The sequence below is a fragment of the Dermochelys coriacea genome, chromosome 1 (genome assembly GCF_009764565.3).
Source record: "Dermochelys coriacea isolate rDerCor1 chromosome 1, rDerCor1.pri.v4, whole genome shotgun sequence".
NCBI lineage: Eukaryota > Metazoa > Chordata > Testudines > Dermochelyidae > Dermochelys > Dermochelys coriacea.
This window is the reverse complement of record NC_050068.2, coordinates 212,106,672-212,134,067: the sequence shown is the minus strand read 5'-3', so window position 1 is coordinate 212,134,067 and position 27,396 is coordinate 212,106,672. Positions and strand designations below refer to the sequence as shown.

The following is a 27,396-nucleotide window of genomic DNA, read 5'->3' as shown; positions in this document are numbered from 1 at the left end:
TGTTTTCTTTCTTTCCCACTTCCCCATGCTTTAAAACTTTAAGAAAAAGAGAAAAAAAGAGTGGCTACTCTGTTCTCCCCCCATGAGGGCAGGGAGGAGATAGGGCCTGTCTGAGCACTGCTGCGTGGGGGAGGGGCAGTCCCTGTGAATTGGGCTGCTGCCATGAGGCTGCCACCCCCCTTCTATTTACTTGTGTTAGTCTTAAAATTATGTTGCCTCTACGTAAAACTGGAAAAAATAAACACCAGCTCAAAAAAGAGCATGAAAGAAAGCATCTGTCCCCAAAGGGGAGGGACAGACATAGAACGCAGAGATTCCAATGCAGAGGGAAGGATGAGCAGGGCAGGGACCCTGGGATTGCCAGGGAATTAAATCAAACCCTTTCTTCCCCAACATAACTGCCCCCAGCTGAACACAGGCCAGGTCAGGTCACAACGGAGACCCCCAGCTTCAGAAAGGGTTCTTGTTTACATGTACAAGCCTAATTGCTAGAATTGAGGCCAAGGAGGAATTCTCACTAGTATACTGGCAGATGCCCCAGGATTTTACCTGCCTCTGGAACACTGCAGGGGAACCATCTGCTTAAATAAGCTTGGCAAACCCAACATAGTTGATGTCTCCCAGTTGTCTCTGAGATGTCTCCCAAAACAGAGAACAGGGCAGGAACTGCAAAACATGCTGCCTCTGGCTTTGTCATAGTCTCCAGGCAGCCAGCTCGAGGAGGTGCACCTGGCCAGGCATCAGGACATACCATAAAGTTCCTGGGATCTCCTCTCCTCACAGCCTGATGAGTGGGATTGTGTCTGGCAGAGCTCCAGGGACTGCTACCTGGTTTCTTTTATGAAAATTTGACAGTAAAAGCTGCACAATGGCTGGGGAAATCTGCAGACCCTAAAGCATTGAATTTTGCCATTGTACTGAGAAAACCTGGCAGGGATAGTGAGTTAGCCTGGCAGTCTCTCATCTCCCAGAATGAGGGTGTCACATGCATGCACCAAGCTGCTGCAGTGTCTCTCCTCCGGACACAGGTGAAGATGGAATTGGAATAGTAAAGGGTGCTGCAAGTTACAATTGAGCTGTATTGGCAGAGATGTGTGGAGGGTACCCACTCCTGGAGTAGCAGGAGAGAGCAGTGTTTAAAGACAGGGACCTTCCCGTGCTAGCAAAGGGGAAGGCAGGGGAGTGGCTTCTCTCTGCCATTTCTCATTTCTCTCTCATCAGCCTGCGGGTGATCTTATATTTTAAGACTATAACTTCATAGAAATTGCTGATAGTGGTTCAGAAACAAACACATGAATATCTGAAAGACAGAAATATATATACAGTCTTACTGCCATTTGCCCATGCCTTTGTGACCTCTGCCCAACCCACTCCAATCTTGGCCATTCTGCTTAAAGACTTCAGTGAGCCAACCGGAAAGCAACGATTCCTCCCGTCCAATTCTTTTTTAAAGTCCTGAGTATATTAAAGAACAGTGACACAGATCAGGCAGCCTTTCCTCCCTCCCAATCATGCTTATGGGAGCAGTAAGAAACCTCCCTCTTCGTGGCAGTGCTGGCAGGCCCAGGAGAAGCCCCCAGCATTCCTTCTACCAAGAAAAATAATAGAGGGAGAATCCAGAACAAGACCCAGTGTTTCTGGACAAGAATGTTCTTGGTGCACAGGATGGGAGAGAGGCCTGAAGGGGCTGCAGGGGCATGGGGTGCTGGGATTCTGAGACAGAAAGTTGCTTCTAGGATACAAGTGTGGGCAGCGTGTGCTTGTGAGGTGTCTGGGAAGATGGTGACCACCCTTAGGAACTACAGGAAAGAGTGTCATGCTAATAAATGAGCCACTGTTTATAAAGCTATTATTACCCCAGGGATGCTGGGTGTCTCTAGGTGCCAGGCTGGCTCAACCCACAATCTCAGGGGATACAGCTGTGGCTGGGTGGATTGTACAGGACGGTGCTCAGGGGTCTTGCCCTCTCCCCTCTCATTGCCTGCACAATCCTCCTGGCCCTGCGAATTTTCACTAGTCAGAAATCCTGGGTTGTGGGGAGGTTCCTGCAGGAACTGTTGGGAGGGCGGGAGAAGCAGAGAAAGTCATACTGTTCTGCAGGGTGTTTGGGGAATGGAGAAGAGGAAGGGCTGTGGCCCCCATCTGCTCCCCACCACTCTCTCACAGTGGCACAATCTATCCAGACCATCTGCCCCTGCAGCAGGTGGTGTCCATGCCTCATTACGGTTCCTGCTGCCTCTCCCCCATATGCTTACCATGAGTGCTGGTAAAGAAAGAGTAAGGGTCTTAATCCCAGCAGCCCCCTTGCCACCTGGGGGAGTCCATCTCCCCCCTCTCACACACGCACCTCCATCTTTCCCAGGTAGCACAACACTCCAGGCAGTGAGGGCAGCAGACAGAAGGGCAGTCCTGTGACTCCTCCCCCAACTAAGCTACTGCGGATGCTGGAGCACTGGCGAGAGAGTCCCCAGGCCTCTCCCTGAGGAGCATGTGTAGCAGGGCTGGCTCGCTGATGGGAGTGGAGTGGGACATCCCCTCCTCCCACCGGTTATAGGGGCACATCCTCTTCATCCTCCTCCTCCAGGTCCGTGGAGCGCAGGCTCAGATCCTTGAGGATGTCTGAGATGTTCTCAGCAGCGGGGCCAGACAGCTCCATCTCCTCCAGCTCAGCGTCAGCAGCTGAGACAGAGCGCAGCCCCTTCCCCTCCTCAGGGAAGGGCGTAGGCTGTGGGGAAGGGGAGCTGGAGGGCAGTGGGCTCCCCATCCCTGAGTCTGCAGCTCCTCTCACAGGCACCACACAGCTGTCCTGCCGGCTCCACACCTGTGAAACCTGGCTACTCTGGTCATTGCTGACTGAGGTCCTGTTGGTGTCACGGAAGCTGGCGAGGGGCGGACGGAGGCGGACACCAGAGCATGTGGAGCCCTCAATTGCCTTCTGGAGCTATTGGAGGGGCAGAAGTTTAGAGGAACAGAGAAGGAATTAAAGGGCAGCTGATAAACCACAGCACAACAGTTCAGCTACTCTCCAAAATAAGGGGGCAGGAGACTAGCCCCTGGAGAGATCAGACTTTGCATTGCTATAGTGCCTTTCATCCCACAGCATTTGGCAAACTCCATGCCATCTCAATGTAGCCACTTCTGGGAGGGACACTGGCTAAATGGATTCGGCATGGGCCACACAAATAAGAGCCTGTCTCTCACAAAAAGGAGTAGGGGATCTTTAATATCCATGTAAAGCATTAGTTTGTATGTTAAGGCTCCTTCTGAAAAACTCACATCCAGGAACAGAATTTCTCCCCTCAGAAGGGAAAATGGCTAAGTCAGTGCTGCCAGGACTTGAAACTGGAATGCTAGGAAATGTACTGACTGCAGAGCTGAAACTTCCATCCCAAAGCTGGTTCTCGCCTGCTGTGGGACATTGCGATAACATACAGAATGTCTGAGGCTGAGCAGGAGGTGGGAGTGTCTGCATGAAAATTTGACTGTATTTACCTCTTCCAAAGCCAGCACTCCCTTCAGCTTCCCCTTACTGGTCACATAGGCATGGCTGAGGCCCAGCAAGGAGAACAAGGTGTGTGTCTGTGGGAGAAAACACAAGAGAATCTCCATTACCAGTTGCATAGGGCTTGATGTCCTCAAAGGTTGGGAATGAGAGTCTTGGCGCTAAGCTGAGGCTTGAGATCCCCTCTGGGCTCCAAAGCTAGGAGTGGAAATCCCAACTCAAATTCCTTTGGGTTTGGCACCACTCTGGTAAGAAGCTGCCCTAGGAGTGGGAAATCTAATGTTAATCCTTGGTGGGTAGTCTCATTGCACTTGCAGGGTGGTAGTGGGGACTCCGGAGGACCTGGAACTCCTGGTATATACCTGTAGTTAGCCCAGAGCAGCAGTCCCATACAGCTCAAATATTCCTTTTATTCCTGGGACTTCTAATCAGCCAGGACTCACCTCAGGTCACACTGGTGCATGCTTGGGATGCTTTAGGGACACCCAGAATATTCTCACACTAACTCACATCCCCACACCTGGCATATGGCTACGAGGGATCAGATCCCAGTCCACCCAGCAGGGACCAATGCACAGTGGGGTAGATCCTGCTGTGCTCTGGGGCTGAGAGTGTGGATTCCAGCAATGCTTTAACTAGTGACAGACCCCTAATACACACGATAAAGGCATGCAGATCCCATTGCATTCTCAGGCAAGGAGTGTGAATCCCAGTATTCATGTGCCGGGATGGAGGTCCCTGGTCCCAGAGGAGCCAGGACTGTGAATCCCACCCCCACTGCTGCATGTGGATCTTGCAGCGCTCAGACCAGCTAATGTATGAAACCCATCATTACTGTATCATTGCTTTTACAAACACCTAAGGTATGGCTGCTTCTGCACTCAGTGCCTGAAAGTGGGAATCCCAGTGCTAATGTGTGTGTATCTAGACAGCCCCCAGAGGCTGGGAGAGGGAATTCCAACACTAATGCAATGGCTGGTTGGATCCTAGTGTGGTTCTCAGAAGCTCTTTTATTAAACTAATCTGCTCACATTCTAGGAGACTGCAGTCAGACACTGTGCTGATGGGAGCTCAGTGAGCTCCTCAGATAGCGAAGGCAACAGAGAGAGCAAGAGAGAGAAAAATGCAAAGTGAGGGGAGGGAGATGGGGAGAGGGGAGGGGATGAGCCCTGGGGTGGACTAGCACAGAGACAGACAATTTGGAGAAGGATTGGACTGTAGCTGGGAGGGAGGTCAGACCCACCTTGTGCAGGGAAGTCCTCTCCACTAGCTGAAAAGGGGAGGGATCTATGCGGCAGCTGTCAAAGCACACCTCCTTATTCAGCTCGTCCTGCTCCCAAGCATCTATCTGACACAGGGAAGAGGGGATCACAATCACAGTGACCAACACTGCTCCCAGCCAATACTCCAAGCCTCCCCAGTCTCCTGCTGCTGTTTCCCACTCCTCCCCGTCTGCCGCCCCCAATATATTATTCCTCTGAGATTTCCCATCCCTCCAGCATGAGATGGGGCCTCCCTTTTGGGAACCTGGTGGTGCTGCAGCCACTAGAGGTGCCATTGATTGAGATGCCCCCAGCAAGGGTGACACACAATGACACACAGTGAGAAAAGTAGCCAGGAAGGTGAGGGCTTCCCCAGGCCTGCTTAGAGGGGATGAGAGCTCCTTGTCTCTCCTTCCTGAGCTCTCCCTGCTTCAGTCACTCCAGGATAGGCTGCTCCATTTCTATGGGATGAGGGGATAGTTTCTCTCAGGGTGGCCTCTCCTTGTAGCATATGAGCATATCCTGGCCACTGGCCCTTCCCAGGAAAGAGATAACTTCCAAGGGTGAGAGGAGAGATCAGCCTGCCCCCCACACCCGCCATCCAGACTTACCTCCTCTGGCTTCATTGTATCTGTAACCTCTAGAGACTCCTGGGGAAAACAGAAAACACGGCCAAGGTCAGTGAAAGAGTACACAGCTCTAGCTCCACAGGAGAACCCCGGAGTGCAAGAACCCCTTATTCCTAATCTCAGCTGTATCGCCCACTCTCCGGCAACAAACCCTCCTGCCGCCCCACCCCATCCCTAAGCCCAGAAAGTCACCATTATACTCAGGATCTCCCTCTTCCTGCTCACCCCTAAACTCCACTGTGCACCTCCCAGATACTCAGGGGCCCCCGTCCTTCCCCAGATGTCATTGTCATAGAGGGTGGAATCTGTGCACTGCGATGCTTCTGACCTGCACGCTGATGCAGGTTCAGGTTTGGTGTGGGGTTTTGCTTAGGATGTCTTTTGGACAGCCCCCTTGGCCTGTATTTTCTTTAGATCTGAACAGATCATCATAAAGCCTGCCTCAGTACCTGCAGTTTGCAGTCTGCTTCCTTTCCCAGAGCTAGTGAAGAGCTCTGTATAGCTCAAAAGCTTGTACCTCTCACGAACAGAAGTTGGTCCAGTAAAAGATATGACCTCACCCACCTTGTCTCTCTCAGTACTGGCAGCACAGACAGCGCCTAGCCAGCAGGATCCTCACTTCCCCATGCATGCCATGGCCATTCTCTTCTGCGGAAATCCCTAATCCTTTACCAGGAGCTCAATGTAACAAAGAGGGGATTTTCCCTTGTTATGTGGTATGTGAGCGTATGCGAGTCTTACTATTGAGCCTATGTGAGTCTTACTGTTTTGCATGAATACTGTGTGTGTCTCAGTTTCCCTCTGTGCTGCACCAATGCCCAGGTGGTGGGAATAAGGCTGTGTGACTTTGACTGAGACCCTCAGAAGCAGGTGAGGCTGCTCCAGCTGCCAGCACGTAGGCTATGGCCAGCGCCCTTCATAACCTGAGCCCCAGGAGGGGAATGCAACTAGGTGACACATTGCTTGGGAAGCGAGACAAAGACCAGGAAGAGGCGCAACGGGGGTCTCTGAGGTCGGGTCGCTGGTAGCTGGCTTATCTGCTTAGAGGGACTGGAGCGGGGAGTCCAGGGCATCTGGCCCAGGATTCTCCCAAGATGGACTTGGCTGAAAGTCACTGATTTCCGTGCTAACAAGTTCTGTTCTACGCTGTGTTCCTGTCAACTAATAAAGTCTGTTTTATTCTGTTTTATGCTGCTTGAGAGTCACTGCTGACTGCAGAGTTGGAGTACAGGGCCCTCTGGCTTCCCCAGAAGCCCCACACAGGCATACTCGCTGTGGAAGCGCACAGTGTGGAAGGGGATGCTGAATGTTCCAAGGTCAGACCCAGGAAGGTCGAAGCTGTGTAAGCTTCTTGCCCTGGCAACAGTATGCTCAGAGAGAGGAGGCATGCTACACCAGAGTCCTGGCTGGTTTCATATGGAATAGTTCCAGAGCATTGGCCCAGTGATGCCATGACACTCAGCATCATTCATGCATCTCCTGGTCTGACACCACTGCCCCCACCCTATGACCAAGACCTCTCAGAGGGAGCCTTCTTTCTTTCACATTCCCTCCCTCATTACTGTGCAGCTGGGCTCTCTGGGTCCCTAACCTGGGCAACACTCTCCATCTCTGGTGGCTGGTTATAATGACACAAAAGCCGCTGGATCAGCTGCCTTAAGCTCCAGAAACTCCTGGCTGCAGGAAGAGAATGAAGAAAGAGGAGAAAAAACGAGGACAAGTGAGAAACTAAACACAAGGCATCAGGCCTCTCCCAAGGAAGGCTGGGGAGAATTCGGTGTTAGTATGAAAGGGTCCAGCCAGTCAGAACACACCATTCCATTGCTGACGGGGCAAGATCCAGGACAGGCAGGAATCAACCACACTAATCCATGAAATATCCCCTAGCTACTGAGGGGAACTAACCCTGCAAAGAGAGAGCCTTGGAAGGTGGCTATCCAGAAAGCAATGATTCCAAGAAGGGACCAGAAGCAGAGGGTCACCCACATGCAAGGTCCCAGTGCCATGCTGTTCACACAGAAAGGGTTGTGGAGACCCTGAGTGGACTTGTAAAGGAGGGGTGATGATGTCAGAGTGGTGGGTGAGGAACATGAGTCTGGCAGCATTTTGGTTAAATTAGAGGGGAGCAAAATGGGTGAGGCAGAGGCAGGAATGTGGTTTGGGCAGCAGAGACAGACAGGGCAGGATGGGATCTGGAGATGCCATCATAGACGAAGCAGCAGCTGAATTTGTCAACAGTCTGAATGTGAGGGATGCAGGAGAGAGAGGGGTCAAGGATAACACCGTGGGCCTGAGGCTGGGAATGGAAACGATCATGGATTATTCATCCTGATAGGAACAAGAAGAGAGGAGAGCTGATATTGATACTCAGAGTTTAAACTGACGGTGACCAGGAATAAAAATGAGGGAGGGGAAAGCCCTGTTCGGGCACATCTGCTCCATCCCCTCTTCCTCCCACCACCTCAGGATGGCTCCCTGCAGTCTATTCTTCAGGGCTTTGTCTAGCCTTGTTTAAAATGGCTCAAGCGATGCCCCCCCTCCCCCGCCAAAATTCTCTTGGGGTGACTATTCCTCAAACAAGTAAACCTTTGCCATCAGGTAAATAGGGGGATTAGCTGGTATACTGCTCTGCAACCACACTGAGCATATAAGGGACCCTATTGTGCCTTAAAGGCACTGGCCCACATTGATGGTGCTGCAGAAAGGGGAGTATGCCCAATGCTACACCCCCAATGAAATGCAGCAAGGAAGTGCTCTCTTCCCTGACCAGCCAGCTCCACTGGCCAGGGTGGGCTGGAGAGTGAGACTATGGTCCCAGTTCCCCTCTTCCCTTTTGGACAGCTACAAACACTAGCCAGGAGCCCTGCCTTCCTTGCTCACCCTCAGGAGCTGGCCACCATTAGGCTGTCTCTGTGCAGTTCAGGAGGCACAGAGAGAAACTACAACACGCAGCAACAAAAGTGATTCAGGGATCAGAGGAGAGACATGACTAGAGTCAGGAGAGCTCAGCTCATATGGTTCCAAACAGGGGAAGACAATATGTCATTGCACATACATCCCACGGACGGAGCTGGATCAGTAAAGATGTGTGTATATGTGGGATAGGGAGGCCATTCAGCCTCAGAGATGGCACTAAGGACATAGTCTAAGCTATTAAGGATGAAAATGTAAGATAAGATGTCAGGACAAGAGTCTTCACAGGCAGGACAATGTGGAGCGGGTGGGCAAGTGGTGGTGGCAACTTCACCACAGGTTCTCTAGAGCTGGCTAGAAGAGATATTAGTGAGAAAGACGGTGTGATGAGTCCTGCAATGTGAGGGAGCCAGACTTTGTGAGCCTGATCTGCCCACGTTATCACGAGTCTATAAAAGGCTACAGAGGAAGCCACATGCTCATTGTATATGGTAACAAGGCACATTGCAGGTAGTATTTCAACACAATCCCCTTAATATGCGGAGAGCAGATGAGCTCACAGCCGCCAGCACCTACCCATCATCACTCATACAAACAGAAACAGTGTCTCAGCTATAGCTGGTCAAACCTCACAATTTCCATTTTACAAGAAATTTCCACATTTTGAAATTTGTTTTCATTCTGAATTGGAACAAAACAAATATTCAAAATTTGTGTTTTCTCCATGAAACAAATTTCTATACAATGTCCTTTTTGGAAAATGTGCATTTCAGAAAGATTTGGATTTTTGTTTTGGAACTGTGAATCTTCATTTCAAATGTCAAATTTTCATTTTGAATTTTATTTTATTTTTCAATTGTATGCAATTTTTACCTTACTTCCTGATGTCAGTAGTAGTTGTGCATAATATTGTTAAAATCATTAAGAGCAGCTGCTACTTTTAAAAATAAACTAGCTCCACTATTATATTATGACATGTCAATAACAGTAGTGCATTATATCTACTATTCATATGGACATGTCAGGACACACTATAAGAAAAGTAAAAATAATGTAAAAATGAAAAAAATAACATTTGAAACAAAATTTCAAAATGAAACAAAAACATTTTTGTCTTGAAAAAAAATTCTGTAGTAAATTTTGTCAAAACTGACACAATTTGGTGAAAAAAAAATTTTGAAATAGTTTTTCCAGTGAAAATTTTCCAGCCAGCTCTAGCCTCAGCCCCTCACACTCAGACAAGCAATAAGCAGTGAGGCTTTCCCAGTGCTGACTGGGATGTGGCAAGCTGGGACACTCTGGAGGTCACAATACCTGGGGTTTCCTGGGGCCCCAGTGTTTCTGGCATTGGTTTATGAGGCGCCACTGGGCCATTGGGCTCCTCAGGGTGACTGGGAGCAGGAGAGGGTTGCTGAGGTGGCTACAGAAGGAAAGGAAATAAAACAAGAATCACCCTGAATAGCTCCTTTCCCTCTCTTTCTCAGTGCCTCTCTGCTTCTCAGGGCTCGTGTACGCATACAGTGCTGCTGTAGCACATAGTTAAGACTCTGCCTACGCTGTCAGGAGAAGCTCTCCCCTCAGTGTAGGTACTCCACCTCCCTGAGAGCAGTAGCTATGCTGGCGATGGGAGAATCCCTCCCAGGGACATAGTGCTGTCTACACTGGGAGTTCAGTTAGTATAACTGTGTCACTCGTGGTGTGGATATTCCATACCCCTGAGCGACAGAGTTATACAGACATGTTTCTAGCATAGACCAGGGCTCACTATCTCTCTCTCCCCTTCATCTCCCCATCTCAGTCTCTCTCTCCTCCCCTCCTTACCTCAGCCTTCTCCTCTTCGTCCTCATCCTCATCCACAAAAGCAAAAGATTCGCGTTTCCAACTGGGCATGGCTGCCCACTGGCCTTTGCTGTGCCCGTCATAGGGCGCCTCAGCCAGCTTCTGCTGCATCTCCTTGATGATGCGCAGGCGCCGCTCCTGGCCAATATGCCTCTGGAGAAGAGCCTGCAGCTCTGACCGCTCCACTGAGCCCAGCAGGATCATGGACTCTGCAGGAGGAGATAACATAGGGAGCCAGTCGAAGGATGTGTGTGGGCCAACACTCCCTGCCCAAACTGGCCACATTAGCCCTGAGGATCCCAAAGAGGGTGTGGCAAGAGGTCCTCCCCATACTCATCCCAGCTTGAGGCCTCTACAAAACACTCCTGACTCCTTCTCCCTCCTTTCAGAGTAGCAGCCATGTTAGTCTGTATTCGCAAAAAGAAAAGGAGTACTTGTGGCACCTTAGAGACTAACAAATTTATTTGAGCATAAGCTTTCGTGAGCTATGCATCCGATGAAGTGAGCTGTAGCTCACGAAAGCTTATGCTCAAATAAATTTGTTAGTCTCTAAGGTGCCACAAGTACTCCTTTTCTTCTTCCTCCTACTACCCAACAGATGGCCCTGACATGACACCCCAGCCAACTGACCTCCCACAAGTCTGAATTGCTGCTGAGCCCCGTCTGTGCCTGACAACAAATCAGATCAGCCTCCTTCTGAAATACAACAGCCATCCCTGCAGCCAACACTTTCTGCCAGAGTCTCCTTCCCGCTTTCTGCCCTCACCCACTCACTCCCCAGTTCCCCACCCTGCCAAGCTGCCCTCACAACCCACACAACAAATGCCTATCCCACTCCCATTCCCTCCTTGCAATCCCTTCCTCTCAAAAGTGCTCAGGCCTGAGTTTTTTCCCTCCCAGACAACTAGAGGTATTATAGTCACCAGTCTCTTCTGTGACAGGGGAATCCCTGTGTGGTGACAAAAGGCAGCTACAGAGCCAGAGAGAACAACAGGGTCTGTCTTCTCCAACAGCCTCAGCAGAGAATCCCCCGAGTGGCATTACAGCCAAATCCTGTCTCTCTACCACAATGGACAATTGACATCCATTCCAACCAAAGCAGAAAACTAATCATGCTCTTCATCCAAAGATCTCAAAGCACTTTTTCCACGTGGATAAGGAGCATGATCATTCCCATTTTACAAATAGGGAAACTGAGGAATGGAGAGGGTGGTGATTTTTTGGACAAGGTAATACAACAAATCAGCAGCAGAGCTAGGGTCATATCACTGGGTTCCCAGGCTGGTTCCCTATCTTCCAAACTACATACCTCTGGAGACAGACTCTTTCAACCAAGGAAGGCTTCAGAAAAGATCAGATTCCCCATACTGCTTACCTGGTGAATCCACCAGAGGCAAGGTCTTGACAGTGGTGCTCTGAAGCAGGGTCTGTAGGTCCTGATATGTACAAGTAGAGGAGATGTATTTCACATCACAGACCATAATATCCTCAACAAAGATATTGTATTTGCTAGAGGAACAAAGAAAATAAAGAGATATGTCTAAAGATATATAGAGATATGTCTATGACATTCAAATATGTCTAAAAGAAAAACTTCTCAAAGAGGAAAGCAAAGCAGGAGCTCCATTCAGGTGTGTGCTTTATACAGCCAGATACATACTTGCATGTGGGAGTAACTACAGGGGAAGTGAGACCATTCACAAACCAACTGGGTTTCCACTAAGGCAAGGTTCTTCTCCTGCCCCTCATGGATGACCCCCTCCTTCTCCACTGCCCTCCCGCTGTTTCTCTGCCTCATCCCACTCTATTTATGTGTCTGCCACCCCCCATCCCTGCTCCATTTCTTTGTGGCCAAGCCTATCCCTCTTCATTTCCCATTGCCAGACCCTCTTCTGCTGTGTTCCCCTTCTCTCCCCAATCCCCACTGGTGGTACCACACCTTATGTAATTCCAGCCCAGGTCAGGCAGGTAAGGCAGCTTCTTCACCTGGATGATGCTGTCATAGAGACTGGGCTGCAAACTCTGGGCCACCATGTTGGCGAGGATGACGGCAACCATCATGGGCAGGATGTGGGAGATCTGACCCGTCAACTCAAAGCAAATCACTGCTGTGGAGACAGTGTGGCTCACTGCTCCTGTCAGGGCTGCTGCGCCTTTCCCAGTTGTGGGGGAAGAGGAAAGACAGTGTCATGTAGACCAGGGAATTCATGGAGGAGGGATAGAAAAAAGAAAGACGTGGAGACTCACCAATGACGGCGTATCCTCCAGGTAAGATTTTGTAAACGATGCCATCAAAGAGGATCCCATCAGGGAAGAGTGATGCCATGATTTCACCAATGAGACGGCCGAATGCAGCCCCTGGCAAGCATCACATGAAGTCACTGGTTAACACCCATCCACCCAAAATGGCTGTGCTTTTCTGCCGATAAAAGCCATATGGTAATTTACCAGTGCTTATATGTTAAAATAAAAACTACATTATGACGGAGTTAAGGTAGAGATTTTGTATCAGTAATAAAAGGACAAAAACCACTCCAGGGAGGGTGTATTTATCCCAAAACACAGAAATACAAATCCAGGAAATTTAGAGTTAAGTTTACACTTAAAATAAATCCAAATATGTTCAAGTCTTAAAATGCACAGTTAAGGCACACAAATAACTTTAACTCTGCCCTGTAGTGACACCATGCAATGACCATACAATTATGATTACTGTGAGTCTGTGGTCCCAGACTGGACAAAACTGGGTTTTGGATCATATTTTGGATGGTGTCTATATAGTGCAAAGTTAAGGGTTCTTTGGGTGTCCAAACTGTGCATGTCCAGACATGTTTGGATATCTTTTAACTGCAACCATAACTGAATTTCCTGAGATTGCAATGCTTGGTTTTGGGATAATTACAACATTTTACTCTAAATTACAGTAGAACGTCAGAGTTATGAACACCTCAGGAATGGAAGTTGTTCATAACTCTGAAATGTTCGTAACTCTTAATAAAATGTTATTGTTCTTCTAAAAGTTTACAACTGAACATTGACATGATACAGCTTTCTTACTATACAGAAGAAAAATGCTGTTTTCTCTTTTTAAATTTTTTTAGTAGTTTACATTTAACATGAATTGTATTTGCTTTTTTTGTTTGTTTTTCTTTTGTTTCTGCTTCTGCCTTATTGTGTACTTCCAGTTCCAAATGAGGTGTGTGGTTGACTGATCAGTCTGTAACTCTGGTGTTCGTAAGTCTGAGGTTCTACTGAACTAATATGTACTCTCAATACTAATGACACTTTAACATAGTTTTTTTCTGTTTTAGGATTAACAATCAATAATCAGTCATCAACCACTTGTCATGAATCCATGTTATGTTTTGATTGTTAATAATCCATGGCTGAGGTTGTAAGGTACTGGTTCTGAGTGAAGGCTGGATGTTGCTGTCTTGTAGCTGGGCCCACAGAGACGACAGGGGACCTACTATTAGTACCATTTAGGGGAGCTTTTCTTCAGCTCAAGAGGCAGGGACCTGAGTTTTTGGAACTGAAGTGTCAGGGTTCAAGTCCTGACCCCATGTCTGATTTATCTAGTAAGTATGTCTGTTGTTTACTGTGCACAGTCCATTATGTGGAGAAACTACAGAAATTTCCAGATCAGCATCTGTGAGTTTGGGGAGAAAGGAAGAGGAGCAGGTCAGAGGCTGGGCAACTGGACTGTTAATGTAGCTCCTCATAGACAGCTTGTGGGAGCCATGATCTGAATTCCCTCTTAGAAACACCATTGTGAGCTTGCTCTCTCTGTCTCCCTGTCAATGATAATTTCTCTCTCTCTCTCTCTCTCTTTCTCTCTCACTTTCTCTCTCTCTCTCTCTCTCTCTCTCTCTCTCTCTCTCTCTGAGAAGGCCAAAAAGGAAGTTAAACTCACCCAATACAAAAACAGGCATGAAGCCTCCACAAGGTATCGGCATGGTAGTGGCAACGACAGACATCCAGAACTAGGACAGAGGGATATGGGGTGATAGTTAGTGTGTGGTAACAGCATCTCCTGCAGCTGCACCACATCCTCCAGCCTGCCTTCTTATGAGGAAATGCCTTTTGGGAAATCTGACAGACTCAGCAAGGAAGCCAAGGGCAGCTGGGAATGTGGAGAGCAAAGGAGAGTGGGAGGAATTCATGCAAACCATCAACACTCCCAGAGACTGTCTACTGCACAGAGCTTCCCAATGACTGTTGTGCAGCTGAGGAAGCTAATCCATAAGGGATGAGCTGAACATGGAGAATTACTTTCCCTTTGATCCATAGAGATGGGTCCTCCCTTGCTGCAGGAAGTTTTATTTATTTATAAAATAGTGCAGGCCACAACCTCTGGGAGAGCCACAACAAACTATCATGCTGGAACTGGGCACCCCTAAACACTTCCTAGCTGATCTCACAGTCACTTTCTTCAGGAAACAGACCAGCCTTGTCCCATGCCCTGACGGCCAACACACTTGGCCTTCATCAGATTAAAAGGGTGAGTGCATTCTACCATTGATGGCTCCACAGAGAACTCTGCCACCCATCCCCAGACAGCTCACATCAAGGGATTCTCAGCAGGTGTGGACCAGCAGATCTCAGCTGTTGAAGTGGTACTGTTCCTAGGGAGAGAGGCGCTCTCTATGGTATCCAGAGAGCAACACCTTGAATTTCCTCTAGGAGAGCTGAAAGTCAGTAGGCGCTTCAGAAAGTGGGTGTGACACACTCTGCATCATGTAGTTGCTGAGTGCCTTTCAAGGGTAGCTTTGTGCAGAGTAGTTGGTGTAAAAGGGCCATAAAGCTAGTATATCCAGCCACACCCCCAGCAGACGGAGAACCTCCAAGTGGTGTGGAACCAGCAGAACAGCTCTACAGCTTCTAGTGTAGAGACATGCTAGGGGTGAGTATCCATGGCCTGAGCACCTCCTCACTCTGGCTATTCTTGGCTGCTGTAATGGAACCTTGGGGCAGCAGCCCTGTGGCTACTCTAACACAGAGGACCTGATTGGTTCTTGGCTGGTCCCAGAATCTGGAAGCTGCAACAGAGGAGTACAACCAGCTCCGCTCCCTTTCCACTGAGCAGTGCCAAACTCAGCCCATACGCAGCAGAGTATTGGGGCCAAGGTGCAATGCAGTGCAGAATCAGGCCCATGGGCGACGGATCGCATAGACTGGGGGAGACTTTGTCTCCCCAAACAGCCAGGTGTGACCCCACCCCCTGCTTATCACTGCTCCCTGTGTGCGGCTCCAGTCCTTCAGCCCCCAGTGCTCCGGCTGGGGAGGCTGGGGCCGCACCGTCCGCCTTCCCGGTGCTCTGGGGCAGGGGCTGCTCATGCTCTGGAGCTGGGGAAGCTGGGGCTGAGTGCCGCTCGCCCTCCTGGCACTCCTTTGGGCCTGCGGCCGGTATCTGCAGTGGAGGGGGGGGAAGGGGCAGGGCCTTGGGCAGAAGGTGTGGGGCTGGTTCACGCATGACCCATGATCAGGCCCAACCTTTGGCCAGAGCCACAGAGGCAGGGCTTCTTTGTGTGGTCTGCTCCTCTTTAACACAAACCAACAGCGAAATAAGCAGCCTGAAACAGCCACTCTAGCAGTTTGTCACAGCAGCAAAGAATCTAGAGGCAGGAATGACCTATGACACTATATGGGAATATTCACATGACTCTAGAAGGATACTTGTCTTGCATTGCAGATCAGATTGACACTGCACCACTACTCCCCATTGCCCACAGTGTCTCAGTTTAAATAATTAACCCTTTATCTGCATGACAAGCAATCCCAGCATTACCAAAGAAGCAGAACCTGTTAGCATCATTGGAAGTACATACAGTCTGCCCAGGATGGTATATTGGGACCCCTGTGCCCACTGGCCATTATTATCCAGACCTGATCTGGGGGATGTTGTCTCTCTTCCTTCCCCCAGAATAACACACAGTTTGTCCTCATCATTATTTTTCTGTAAGAGAATCTTATTCTTGCTAGTTCCTATTTTGGTCACTGGAGTAGAAAATCTCTTTCAGTTTCAATCTCCTCTCTCAGGTAGAACTTTGTCATCAGCAGGTCTCAAAGCACTTTACAAACAGCAGGGTGGTGTCAAGACTCTGACCCCCACAAGAGGGGAGACACACTGCCAGGTCAGGATGGGTGGGCTTCCTACCTTCATGACGAAGAAAAGCAGGATGATGATGAAGACACTGGCTTTGGGGTGGATCCAGATGGCAGATTTCCCTAGGATTTGTGGGTCCCCCATGTGCTTTGCCCAGGTGTAGTTATCAAACAGGGAGCTGATGGCTTCCCTGGGCATCAGCTTCAAGGTAAGAAGGCAAGAAAACAGTCAGTGATTCTCAAAAGATTAAATGGGGTCAATGTTATACCCAGGTTCCCCCCCACATTTGATTCTCTTTGGATATTTCCTCCTAGAATATGAAGAGTTAAACCTTAACCCGCTCAGAAAAGAGAGAGGGCTTTGGATGGAGGAGAATCTATTTAATCTCCTCTAGTGTTCAAGGAGTTACATTTCCCCGCCTAAACCCCGTAGGTGGGAATGGAGGGACCCTCCCCAGATCTGCCTGAAGGGGAGCATGGAGATTATTATTCTCAGAGAAATCTCTCCTTCCAGCCCAGGAGAGGTCAGACTCTTCCTAAATCTCTCCCTGCCTCCTGCTCGGGAAGGGGAACCTCAGAGTTCTTCTCACTCACCATGGTGTGTGTTTGTTGATTTGGGGATTCTTTCAGAATTACACGTTTACTCCTTTATAACTACTCTCACCTCTCCAGCCATGAACTGCCCGAACCCCGGCGGGAAGGTCACTGTTGCTATCAGGAAGGTTATAACTCCTGGGTATACAAGGTGGCTGAAACAAGAAAGAAAGTAGTTTAACAAACTGTAATATTGTGTTCTTTTCCTGCAGTCCTATTTCCTTGGCTGTGACTATGTCAGATCATACAAGCAGAGGTGGGCCTGGGGAATCACTCAATAATTTGCACTGTTCTGTTCACGCCCTCTGAAGCATCTGGCACAGGCCATTGTTGGAAGACAGGATACCGGGCTAGATGGACCATTGTTCTGCCCCAATATGGCTGTTCTTATGTTCATGATGCTTGCAGAAGAGTCAACAACTAAAGTGCTAGACAGACTACAAAGGATAATTCACTAGGGGATGCTCTCCCCTCTGAGTCAGCACTGACCCCAAGGTGCCAGTGTGGTGCTAGGGGGTGCTGTGCTGCAGGGAGTGGGGTGGGTGGCTCAGTAGTGGGGAGGGTGCTCTCCCCGCTGAATCAGCACTGATCCCAATGCCCCAGTATGATGCTAAAGGGAAGTATGTTGCTTAGCTGAGATGTAAAGTTGAGGCAATGGAATCCTTTGGGCAAAAATATGATTTCAGTGCAAGATATTATTGTTATTCATCACACTTTTCTGAATTCCTCTCATGTAGCTTCTGGTATTAAACATAGGTTACTGGGCTCAGTACAGGAATAACGGAGTGAAATACAGGAGATCAGACTAGATCGGGGTGGGCAAACTTTTTGGCCCAAGGGCCACATAGGTGTTGTGAAAGTCTATGGAGGGCCAGGTAGGGAAGGTTGTGCCTCCTCAAATGGCCTGGTCCCTGCCCCCTATTCGCCCCCTCCCACTTCCCGCCCCCGACTGCCCCCCTCAGAAACCCTGACCCATCCAACCCCCCCTGCTCCTTGTCCCCTGACCGCCCCCTCCCAAGACCTCCCGACCCTAACCAGCCCCCCGGGACCCCATCCCCTGTCCAACCCCCCCCTGCTGCCTGTCCCTGACTCCCTTGACCCCTGACAGGCCCCCCAGGTTCCCACAGCTATCCAACACCCCCTGTTCCCCATCTTCTGACTGCTCCCCGGAACCCCCTGCCCCTTACCCAACCCCCCCCCCACACACACACTGCCTGCCCCCTTATCATGCCACTCAGAGCGACTGGAGCTTGCAGCCCCATGGCCTGGCCGGAGCCAGCCACACCGCCTGCGCTGCCTGGCAGGAGCGGCGGGCCAGGGCACTGGCAGCACGCTGAGGCTGCGGGGGAGGGGGAATAGCGGGGGAGGGGCCAGGGGCTAGCCTCCCCGGCCGGGAGCTCAGGGGCCAGGCAGGACGGTCCCATGGGCCGGATGTGGCCTGTGGGCCATAGTTTGCCCATCTCTGGACTAGATGATGTAATGGTCCCTTCTGGCTTTAAACTCTATGAATCTATGTAAAAGTTTTTCACAAATATAAATTAAAATATTTGCTTCTCGGGCTCTGCTCTCCTTTTATACTTACTTTGTCATACTTTAGATTGTTCTGATGGTACCCCAGCAAAAGGCTCCATAATGAATAAGAGAGAGCAAATTCTGCCTCCACATCATTAATCCAGTTCTTTTGACACTTAAAGGGAAATGTCACTATTTTCCTTTAACTAGGAGCTCCTCACTACTCAGACCTGCAAATTGCTAGCTGTTGAGTCCACTCAGCAACTCACAGGGTAAGGTCCTTAAAAATTTTAGGAGGCAATACAATATTTTATTTTTTCTTTAAAGGAACAATGCTCACAAAACACACATGTTGCAAACAGACATATTTCTTTTTCTATGTTGGTAATAATAATTTAGGATTTATTAACAGTGAAGATATTTCAAAATGTCCTGCACAAATGTCATTATTTTAAAGCTCTTTGTTATCTTTCTTTTTAATATGGCTTTCAGCTAGGACAAAGAACATCAACAGAATCAGTTTCACTGTTTGTTCTCAGGGATGCAATATTTGGGTTGATGTAAGGCAATGTTTAATTGTTTTTTTAAAAATCACTTTTTCACTGGGATTTTTTTTTAACATGGAAACATTTCTGTCAGCCCTAATTTTATAAATGTCTGTTTTACAAAACTGAAATATTGGGTCAGATTTCAACTGGCATTTTCTCTTTGATATATTCTAAAAATAAACTGTGGCTGTTATGAAGAAATTATTGATTTTCTACTTTAAGAACATTTCCTGTCTAACCAGTGATCTTTTCTCCTCCTAATAAAAATTGCAGGGGGTTGTTAGACTGTCTCTCCTGGACCAAGAAGCCATTTATGGCTTGTAAAGACAAAAGTTCAGCCCAGAAGAGATTTTCTTCCCTGCAGATAAAAATATCTTAACATGAATTAGACTCTTAGGGCCAGATTCTGATACTCTTACTGATGTTGAGTAGCACCTAACTCCACAGATATTATCCAGTGTCAGGAAGGGTAATGGCCTCTAAGGCAGAGTACTGCTGCTCAAGCACACTCACTATTTGGTGAGAAATTGGCTCAGAGCCGTATGCCGTCGGACACACAGAACCACCTGGCGATTGAGGTAAACGAAAAAGGCTCCAAGGAACCCACAACAGATCCTAAAGTGGAGGAAAATGAAATAAAATAACATGAAGCACAACCCACAAAATGCCATTTATCCACCAGGCAATAAAGTCTAAGTATTTTTCACATATGGATATTCACCTGCCTTTTAAATGGCAACAAATGGGCAGAATCAAAGTTTGCACCTAAGGCTGCGTATCTCAGTCAGAGCAGACTGATGTCACTGGGGTTTCTGGTAAAGGGATAAAAACATATTTGAACCCCCTTCTCCCCAATGTTATATCTTAAACATTCCTGCGTCCAAAAGGGGATCCAGAACATGTGTTAGAAGGGGACGCCCCGCCCTATGTGCCACAGGAACCTTCCACGTGTGTTCTAGTCTTTTGTCTGCTGCTTTCCAGCTTTTTATTTATTTTTTGGAGGGTGCCATCTGTTACAAAGGACTCCAAAGATGCTTTCTGGAGGCACACACACCCCACCGCCCCATTGGGAAACCCCACAGTCAGTCTGTGTTACGTTGGTTGCAGGGATCCACTGCAATGGAGGGGATACCGATTTTGCTCAGCAGTGGGATATAAGACTTGTCTGAGGTTCCACTTGGCATTACCAAGATGGAGACCAACCACACTGCACATCATTGTAGCTATGTGTACGAGCAACCGACTAGTTGCTCAGATACCAAGGTGATGGGCGAGGTGTAAGAAACTATGAGAGTTTGACAGATCTAATGGGGGGATGAAAGAGGGGATCCGGATCAAGGTGGAGGACCAATCTGGCCAGAAGAATTGAGAAGTCAGATTGGACCAGGAAATACAATCATATAGAGTATACAGAGACTTTGGCCCTGATTCAGCAAAGTAATGGTACCACTCATGTGCTTAAAGGAAAGCACATGCTTAAGTGTTTTGCTGAACTGAAGCCTATGTTCCTAATTATTCATTATTTAACCAAAAAGTGTGACGGACTCTCTGTGCTAGCATTTGCCTCTGTACTTTCTGCTGTAATCAGGACCAGGGAATGTAACCTGAGAGACAGGGTTGTATCTCATTCACCCAATGAAGTTAAAAGGCAACATGCTGGAAACTGGTAAAAGGAAATACTGTTTGCACAGCACATAATTAAGCTGGGGAATTCATTGCCACAAGATATTGTCAAGAACTCACTTTTCATTGCATGCATTTTCAAAAATAATGAATTTTTCATTTTATGAAATTTTCTATAGAATTTTTTATCTTTTTAATTTTCAACTCAGCCATTCCAAATATTATTTTTTATTTCAAAATTGAAAAATGACAAAAAGATACATGTCATTTTGAAAAATTCCAGCCATGTGACTGGCCCAACCAATCAAAACTGGCAATGGGAACAAAAAACTACCCACAACCAACCACTGGGCCTCACTGGCTGCATAGGCCACAAAAACCTCTGGCCAAGCTGCATGGGCCACACCTGCCACACCACAAACACCAACAGCCCGACAGAGAAACAAAGACAAAAACACCAGCAACTGAGTGTTTCACATACAGCATCTGTCCATATTTTTCAAAAGAAGAAAAACTCTAATGAGGAAACTTTCACCAAAATGTTCATTTTTAAAATAAAATCATTTTTCAATTAAAAAGTGTTTTGTTCAGAAAATGTTGACCAGCTGCCTTTACTCAAGAGAGAAATATTTTTACAACCAGACCTTTAACCAAGCTCTAAAATATTTTCTGGGTATATCCACAAAGAAAATGTAATCTTACTGCCAATCCCAAGCACTCAAACTCATGAGTCAGGCCTCAAAAATCTTGAGATTGGCTTAAAAATCATGAGATTTTTAAACAATAAACAGGGGAGCTATATTTCTTGGCTTTCCAGTTTTGGAGCCTTTGATGTGCACTCAGGTGCCCTTCCAAGCTTTTCTTTGAAATCACAATGGCTAGAAACTTACTTTGTTTCAATGAAAGCTGAAATTCTCGTGAAATCATATAACTCCAGGACCTGGTGTTTTAACAGAAGTGCCAAATAGCATAAGACATGATAAAATCACGTGTTGTCTACACTATGTTTGTAACATTTGTTCATTTTCTGGTTTTAATAGAAAACAAATTCCCTGTGGTGGACTCAGGTGTGCCTTTCTAATCTGACGTGGATTTCTGTGCTCTCCTTCCCACCACCCTGGCACTGAGGGGGGGCGGTGCTCCTCTTAGAACAGTCTCATACATTTACAAGCCCAGGAAAACAAAATCTCTTCACTCATGTTGCCTGGACTTGTGTCTTTCTTTGTGCTGCCTGAAAGTGAGGAAAGATGCTGGCTAGAGTGGGGGAAATGCATTTCTAAATGGGTGGGGGATTAGAGCTATGCTGCAATGAGCTTTGTAAAAAGAAAAAGGAGTACTTGTGGCACCTTAGAGACTAACAAATTTATTAGAGCATAAGCTTTCGTGAGCTACAGCTCACTTCATCGGATGCATTTGGTGGAAAAAACAGAGGGGAGATTGATATACACACACAGAGAACATGAAACAATGGGTTTATCATACACACTGTAAGGAGAGTGATCACTTAAGATAAGCCATCACCAGCAGCGGGGGGGAGGGGGGAAGGAGGAAAACCTTTCATGGTGACAAGCAAGGTAGGCTATTTCCAGCAGTTAACAAGAATATCTGAGGAACAGTGGGGGGTGGGGAGGTGGGGGGAGAAATAACATGGGGAAATAGTTTTACTTTGTGTAATGACTCATCCATTCCCATTCTCTATTCAAGCCTAAATTAATTGTATCCAGTTTGCAAATGAGCTTTGTGAGTTCCAACGTGGCACCTGGCTTCCCCCAGGAGAGGTCGCTGTCTCCCTTTATACCACACCCATCGCTGTGATATCTGACACTCCTTTTCAGCCTCAGAAGGGTTTTTTTAGTGTTCCATCAGTACCCCTCTTTCCTAGACAGGTGGTGCTGGAGAAGAACAGAACTACAATCTGAGGCAGCTCAGAAGACAGCTGCAGGAGCTGTCACAGTCCTACAGTTTCAAAGTTAAAAAGCAATTTCCCCTTGCCCACCCAAACAAATGGACTCACCTACAGTCAGTAAGTGAGTGGACTTTTGCAAGGCAGCCTTAGAAGCAGGAGAACAAACTGGATGAGTGGGATTTTCAAAAGTGCCTAAGTGACTTTCAATGGGACTCATGTTCCTAGTTCACTATGGTATGTCCACACTGTGAGCTGGAGGTGTAAATTCGAGCTTGGGTAGACATATCAGAGCTAGTGCACTACAAATAGAGTGTTGCCACGGTGGCACAACCAGAGGTACTGGAACAATTTGTGTAGTGGGGGTGCTGAGAGCCATTGAACCCAACTGAAAACCCTGTATATGATGGAAACCATTTCAGCACCTCTAGTTCCAGCACCAATAGGCATGAGCAGTAGGAGAGGCTAACTGCCCCCAGTATATGCCTAGCATCTCAAATGAGTACATATGTACTCAAGCAGCTAGCCCCTGCCATCGCTTGTGCCTGCAGCTACACTCCATTTTTAGTGTGCTAGCTCAATCAGAGCTAGCATGGATATATCACCTCATGCTGGAAGGTACACCTCCAGCTTGAAGTGCAGACATTAGGTGCTTTTGAAAATTCCACTGCAGTTCTGTACCCCCCCTAGAATGGATTTGGGTGCAGCCTCCCAAAAGAAGGTGAAGAACCTGAACTGGATTTCTGCACTCTTTGAATGGGCTCTGGGCTCAGACCTGTGAGCAGTCGAAAAACTGGAACTAGGTTTCCATGTTCATTCAAACATAGTTGTTCTGTAATATCTCTAAGGGCAAGCCTCCAGAAAGAGTCCTATGGTCTAAACAGACTGTCATTTCATTTTATGTGAAGATTTGCAATGGGGTCAGCTTGATATCAGTTTAGCACTGCAATTTATTGAGTCCTTTTGGACTTACCCTATCACAGCAAAGGCTGGCAGCTCCTGCAGATCAAAGGGGAAATCCATTCGAAAGTTAGTTCTGAACAAGGCCGTGATGGTGACTGCGTGAGAGAAGAGAGAGCAAGAGACGGGAGGGGGGGGGGGAAAGGGTGAGAAAGTCTAGTCGGCATACTGAATGAGAATATGAGATAGGATCTGTGGGGAAATAGCAGCATGGGCTTGTGTAATTAAAGACTGCATGGCAATGCACACGCTGTGTGCAGACAGCTTTAACTTGGTGCAAACCTTTTATGTTCTTTTAATTTGTGTGGAGATGGAGGGTAGAGGGTTAATGGAAGTGATGTACTTTCAATCTAACCTCAGTTTGTCAAAGTTTTCTGCTTGGGAATAGTTTCTTATCCTCAGAAGACAAATGGGATTTCTCCTTTCTATTCACTGTATCTCAGTCAGCCCCTGATAAGATCATCCCTGTCACAAATTGACAAGATCACCTCATGCGGACAAAGCTGGGCTGCTCTCTGGGAACTGCATTTACCCAGTTCTCATAAGAGGTACAGAAGGAATTATCACAGTCATAGAAATCAAAGAGGGAAGAGACCAATTAGGTCGCATCTTATCCATCAGCCCCTTCCTACCCTTCTGCTCCCCCACCCTCACTGTGTTCCACTCTAGTTTTAAATGACTCAAGTGATGGGGTTACCACCTCTTCCCTTGGAGGCACCTACCCAAGAGTTAAAACTATAAACATCTATATACTAATGCAAGACATTCAAAAGCTAAAATCAGTGAACTAAGAAGGTCTTGCAGCAGATGAGGATTTTAATACAATAGGCTTTACAGAAACATGTTGGAATGACAAAAATTCATGTGATACTGCAATATCTGATTATAAACTATATAGGAAGGCAAACTAGGCTGAAGAGGTGGGTAGCTTTGTGTCTCAAGGTTTCCATAGAATATGGTGAGATACAAATGTAGAATGGACAGAACCACATAGCTAAATCTCTAGGGATACAAATTCCAAGATGTAAGAATGTACTACTGGCCTCCAGATCAAGCAAAGGAAATTGAGTGCACAATGTGGAGAGAGATCAGAGGCAGGAAAACCTAATAAATGGTGATAATGGGGGGGACTTTAGCTACCTAAATATAAACTGGTCAAGCAGCACAACATGACCAAATTTAGAGAAACAATTTCTTGACATGGGTGATTGCTTCTTGGAACAGCTAGTTCTAGACCACAAGTGAAGAGAGGTTATTCTCAGCTTAATCTTATGAAACAGAGTTGCTAATTCAAGAAGTGACAGTAGATGAGTCACTAAGGGCATGTCTACACTTACCTCCGGAGCGATCGATCCAGCAGGGATCGATTTATCGCATATTCACTAGTGAAGACGCGATAAATCAACCACCGAGCGCTCTCCCATCAACGTCAGTACTCCACCGGAGCAAGAAGCTTAGGCAGAGTCGACAGGGGAGCATCAGCAGTCAACCTACCGCAGTGAAGACACCGCAGTAAGTAGATCTAAGTATGCCAACTTCAGCTATGTTATTCACATAGCTGAAGTTGCATAACTTAGATCGATTCTCCCCCTCCCCTCACAGTATAGACCAGGCCTAAGTAACAGTGACCACAGTATAAGGGCTTCAACATCCCAGCGCAAGTAAGGTATCAAAAAAGTGACACTAAACTTTAAAAAGGGACACTTCAATAAATGAAAGGGTTATCACAAAGGCCCTAAAGTTGAAAGCAAGGAGGTAAAAGCCCTCCAGGTGTAATGGATGCAATTTAAAGAAAACATTAGTACTCTCAGAAGAACATGTGCACCGTTGAACAAAAAGACAACCAGAAGGCAAAGGAGTACACAATATAGCTTCAGGCAAGACTTGAGAGCCTATTCAAGCCAAACAAAAATCCTTCAAAATTTGAAAATCTGACCCTAGTGAAGCCAGTAACAGGAAAACAAACTATAGCAGGCATTAAGTGGGAGGTAAATTAGAAGGGCTAAAATGGAGTTTGAAGAGCGAATAACTGAAGGTGTAAAAACAAGTATATGGGAAGCAGAAAACTGGAGAAAGAATTGATGGGTCCCTTGGATCACCCCAAAGAGTTAAAGGGAGAAATTAAGGAAGATAAGGACTTGGCTGAGAAGGTAAGATGCATCTGTCTTTGCTGCTGAGAGTGTTGGGGAGATTCTGACCCTGACCTTTTCTTTCCTAGCATTAGAGATGAGGTCTCAGAGATTGAGATGTCAGAAAAGAGGTGCTGGAACAAACTGATAATTTCAAAGGCAATAAATCATTAGGCTTAGATGGTTACTCCTAAGAGTTCTGAAATAGTTTAAAGATAAAGTAGATGAGTTGTTAATAAAAAATACACTCTCTCTCATTAACAACAGCCACTGCTTCCAAAGATTGGAGAGTAGCAAATGTACCTATATTTTAAAAAGGTTCTATAGGTGCTCTGGGAAATGACAACCCAATGAGCCTTAGATCCATAAACTGGTTGAAATGATCATTAAAAACAATAACAAAGTTTATGATCTGACAGGTTGTAACCTGCATGGATTCTACAAAGGCAAGTCATGTCTCATTGATCTCTTAGAATTCTTTGAACATGTCAGTAAAGTAGGGGCAAGTTGACATAATTTATTTAGACTTTCAGAAGGCCCTTGAGAAGGTCCCGCACAAGATGGTAAGAGGCAAAGTGTTCTCATGGAGAAAAAACTGGCTATGAGACTGAAAGCAAAGAGTAGGAGTAAAGGGTCCATTTTCATCATGGCTAAAGATTAACAGTGGGGGCCACAAGGTTATGTAATAGGTTCTGTGCAGTTTAATATATTAATGATCTGGAAAAGAGGGTGAGTAATAAAGTAGCAGAATCTGAAGATGAGAGTTATTTGGGTTAGTCAGGACCAAAGAGGCCTGGGAGGAACTTCAGAGAGACCTAAACATACTAGGGGAATGAGCAACATGGTGGCAAATGAAATTCAGTGTGGATTAATGCAAAGTAACACACAGTGGAGGGAAAAATTTAAGCTGATACATAGTGTAGGGTTCTAAATTAACTGTATTAACTCAGGAAGGGGACCCAGGTCTCATACACAGCAGTGGTGACCTTTCCTCAATGTGCAGCTGCAATCAAAAAAACAAACAAGATGCTAGAATACATAAGGAATGGGATGTAGAATGATATGGAGAACATTATAATGCCTCGATGGAAATCACGGTACAGCTTCATTTGGATTGTGTGTGCAGCACTGGTCACCTCATCTCCAAAGGATATTAAAGAGCTAGAGGGGGCTCAGAGAAGAGCAATGAAAATGATTGAGGACCTGGAAAAATTCTTGTATGAAGAGAGATTGAAAAGATTGGGACTGTTATCTTAGAAAGGAGACAAATAACAGGGGACATGATAAAAGTCTATGACTGGTCTAGAAACGATAGAGCAAGAACTTCTGTGCTCCTTGTCACTTAACACAACAACAAGGCGACATTCAATGGCATTGAAAAGTGGAAAATTCAGAACTATAAGAGGAAATACTTTCCCTCCCAAAGTGGGATTACACTGTGGAAATCACTGCCCCTGGAAGTAGTTGCAGTCATGCACCTAGTAAGATTCAGAAAGAGACTGGACAAGATTAACAAGAATATCCAGGGTTATCATAGTTAATGACAGTAAGTATTGGAAGGGATGTTAAACTCCATGTTTCAGGCTCTAATTTAGTCTCTAACTACTAGGCACTAGGATGAGGCCTAATGTGTGTGTGGGGGGGGTAGATCTGCATACTGCAGTGCTCTTATACCTTCCTCTGAAGCGGTTGGTCCTGGCTACTGTCAGAGATGGGACACTGGACTAGATGGACCGTGCACAGTTTAACAGCCCCTCAACATTAGGAGATATTTTCCTCATATCCAGCTACTTAATCTCTCTCTGTCTCCATTACTGCAGTATCTGAAACATTCCCCTTTACCTCCCTGCACCATCCTGAACAAGCCTCACCCCCTG

General features: G+C 46.9%; 1 protein-coding gene across 1 annotated transcript in view; it reads right to left on the bottom strand.

The window, feature by feature from the left end:
- Positions 1-27,396, bottom strand: part of CLCN1 (chloride voltage-gated channel 1) — a 56,058-nt gene continuing 28,662 nt past the window's right edge. Inside the window, exons 9-23 of the mRNA XM_038387833.1 lie at positions 23,404-23,488; positions 19,418-19,519; positions 16,915-16,999; positions 16,303-16,452; positions 14,059-14,128; positions 12,393-12,503; positions 12,085-12,298; positions 11,521-11,654; positions 10,128-10,354; positions 9,621-9,726; positions 6,985-7,070; positions 5,376-5,414; positions 4,746-4,850; positions 3,493-3,579; positions 1-2,941 (exon numbers count right to left, since the gene is read on the bottom strand). Coding sequence (XP_038243761.1) covers positions 2,549-2,941; positions 3,493-3,579; positions 4,746-4,850; positions 5,376-5,414; positions 6,985-7,070; positions 9,621-9,726; positions 10,128-10,354; positions 11,521-11,654; positions 12,085-12,298; positions 12,393-12,503; positions 14,059-14,128; positions 16,303-16,452; positions 16,915-16,999; positions 19,418-19,519; positions 23,404-23,488 — 1,994 coding nt within the window. The 3' untranslated portion in view covers positions 1-2,548. The remainder of the gene's footprint in view (positions 2,942-3,492; positions 3,580-4,745; positions 4,851-5,375; positions 5,415-6,984; positions 7,071-9,620; positions 9,727-10,127; positions 10,355-11,520; positions 11,655-12,084; positions 12,299-12,392; positions 12,504-14,058; positions 14,129-16,302; positions 16,453-16,914; positions 17,000-19,417; positions 19,520-23,403; positions 23,489-27,396) is intronic.